The 2,636-nt window shown below is 25.9% G+C and overlaps 1 protein-coding gene across 1 annotated transcript; it reads right to left on the reverse strand.

Moving 5' to 3' along the window:
• Window positions 1-1,594: 1,594 nt before the first annotated feature.
• Window positions 1,595-2,306, reverse strand: LOC149059641 (uncharacterized). The gene has a single exon (XM_089217466.1). It carries the CDS (start codon window positions 2,282-2,284, stop codon window positions 1,595-1,597), a length of 690 nt encoding a protein of 229 aa, XP_089073592.1. The 5' UTR covers window positions 2,285-2,306.
• Window positions 2,307-2,636: the final 330 nt, after the last annotated feature.

The following is a 2,636-nucleotide window of genomic DNA, read 5'->3' on the forward strand; positions in this document are numbered from 1 at the left end:
ATTGCATAATTTTGTAATAATTTTATTTACCATTTTAGAAAATAATTTAGGAATAATGGATAATTTTGATATTGGGCGATAATTATTTATTAGATTTTTTTTTCTTTTTTAAAAATAGGAGTAATAAATGATGATTTCCATTGATCAGGAAAAATACCGGTTTCTAATGATTTATTGAATAACGCAGTAATAACTGGAGTAAGTATGAATGCACATTTTTGTAAAAATATTGGAGATAATTTATCAGGACCTATTGCTGTTATGAGATTAATATTCCATAGTTCGTTAAAAACATCTATCTGATTAAGTTGAATTTTTGAAATAGGGGTTAAATTATTTTCTTCCACAACACTTTGAGGATAAGTATTATTATTTGAGACATATGTATCAGAAAAATAATCTTTAAATAAATGTATAATGTCCTTCTCATTATCAGCTTCTTTATTCAAATAAGACATTACGTTAGGTAACTTATGATTATTTGTACTATTATCATTTACAAATTTCCAAAAAAATTTAGGATTGTTTTTTATTTCTCTTTGTGAGTTTATTGTATATAAACTGTAATCTCGGTGTCTGATGTGTTTACATTTAGAACGCAGTTTAGAAAATTCAAAATAATTTTTTAAGTCATTTGAGTGTTTGTATAAATCATGAGCTATTTTTTTTTGTTTAATAAGACATCTTAACTCTTTGCTAAACCAAATAGGAAATTTAAAATCATGTTTCTGCATTTTGGGAATGAAATTTTCTATAATATAATTAATGTGACCATAAAATACTTCCAAGCAATCATTTAAATTGTTTTTAGTAAAGTAATCAATAAAATTTATATCTCCTAAATATTTTACAATAGAAATATAATTTGCGCCTTTCCAGTTGTGTATATATTCTATGATTGGTAAATAATTTATGATATTATGGGTATAAGTGGCTAAAATTGGTGGGTAAAACACATCAATAGGGACAATAGGATTTATGCATGATTTAATATCAACATCAGTAGAGTTTGTTAAAATATAATCAAGCATAATGTTTTTACTGTTTTTAATACTATTTATTTGATTCAAATTTAAATAAGCTAATTTATCACTGAAATAAGAAAATGCATTTAAAAAATTTGCTGATGGTAAATTAAAATCACCAAACAATAAGAGGATTGCATTTTTATAATTTTTATATAATAGCTCGACCGTATTGAAATATTCGTTAAATAATATAACATTTGATTTAATAGGCATATACACAGATCCAATAATAAAAGTAAGATTAGACATTTTTATCAATACAAATAATAGTTCTATATTATTAATTTTAATTTCAATAAGTTTAGAATAAATATTATTACGAATAGCGATAAGTACACCACCACCTCTAGATAATGAGCTTGATTCATTTGTTCTGTCATGTCTAAATACATTATAATTATAAAAACCTAATTCAGTTGACATAACGTTTTCTTTTAACCAAGTTTCTGTGAATATAAATATATCATATATTGAGCTAGGAGCTTGAGATTTTAGACATGATAGTTTATTATTTAAACTACGGACATTTTGGTAATACAAATTTAAACAGGTGGGTGGTGTGCTTATCAGTTTTTTGTAGTGTTTACAATTTTCGGGATACCTTTAATATATTTAATGATTATGTTCTGTTCACCATTATTTCTGCGTTGTTTCAACGTTTTTCTAAGGATTCCCATTTCTTCTCGTTGCTTAGTAGTTCTATCTGACGAAAAACGAACATTTGACCAATTCGTTGTTGTTTTCAAATTTTTTTGTGTTCGTAAGATATTAAACACATCTGATTGACTTGAAAGAATAATTTTTACTGGACGTGGCTTATCCGGAGTATTCGATTTTGTTTTTCCGAGACGAAAAAATGTAAATTGTTCAATTTTCTGATTTAAACTGGAAATAACGTTTTTAATATTCTGTGAATCATCCTCGTTGTCATCTTCAGTTAAGTTAAATAGAATAATATTATTTGATCTTGACTGTCTATCCATTAGTTCCTCGATAATGTTTTGTTCAGGTGGTGCATTGTTTTCTCTATTTATATTTTGCTCCATAGCTAATATTTTAATTTCTAGGTTAGTAACTTTTGAATTAAGATCCTGGTTCGCTTTTGTTAGATTAGAGACGTTTTCAAAAAGGTCATCAACCTTCTTGGATATGCGACTAATTTTTTCATTTTGGGTATTTATCGTAGAAATAATTTTATTATTTGTGACTTTCAAATCATTAACCGTTTTTAAAATTTCATCGATTTTCGTTTCCATAATGTTTGATAATTATTTCGAATAGTATGTTGTGTTATAATAATAAATTGTATGTAGATGTACAGGGTTTTATAGATATTGAGTCGTTTGCCGTAATCAGTACAGATAATACAGCAATGCAGCAATACACAAAACACGACAAATAAGAGAGTGAAATTAAAACGTACGTCTGTACTGAACAACGGTCAAAACTGAACTGTACTATAAGTACTATAATATATAAAGACTAAACACAATATTTTAACTTGTATAACCTAGTAATATTTATTATTAATTATTTTAGTTGTAGTTTATAATAATGACGTACCACACATATCCATAACAGGTTTTTCTTTGTCAGCATGAATTACTT

The sequence above is a fragment of the Diuraphis noxia genome, unplaced genomic scaffold (genome assembly GCF_037042655.1).
Source record: "Diuraphis noxia isolate RWA-SAM2 unplaced genomic scaffold, SU_Dnox_SAM2 contig0001, whole genome shotgun sequence".
NCBI lineage: Eukaryota > Metazoa > Arthropoda > Insecta > Hemiptera > Aphididae > Diuraphis > Diuraphis noxia.

What these genes read in the sequence shown, in the direction of transcription:
- LOC149059641 (XM_089217466.1), bottom strand. Translation starts at nt 2,284, where the DNA reads ATGGAAACGAAAATCGATGAAATTTTAAAAACGGTTAATGATTTGAAA.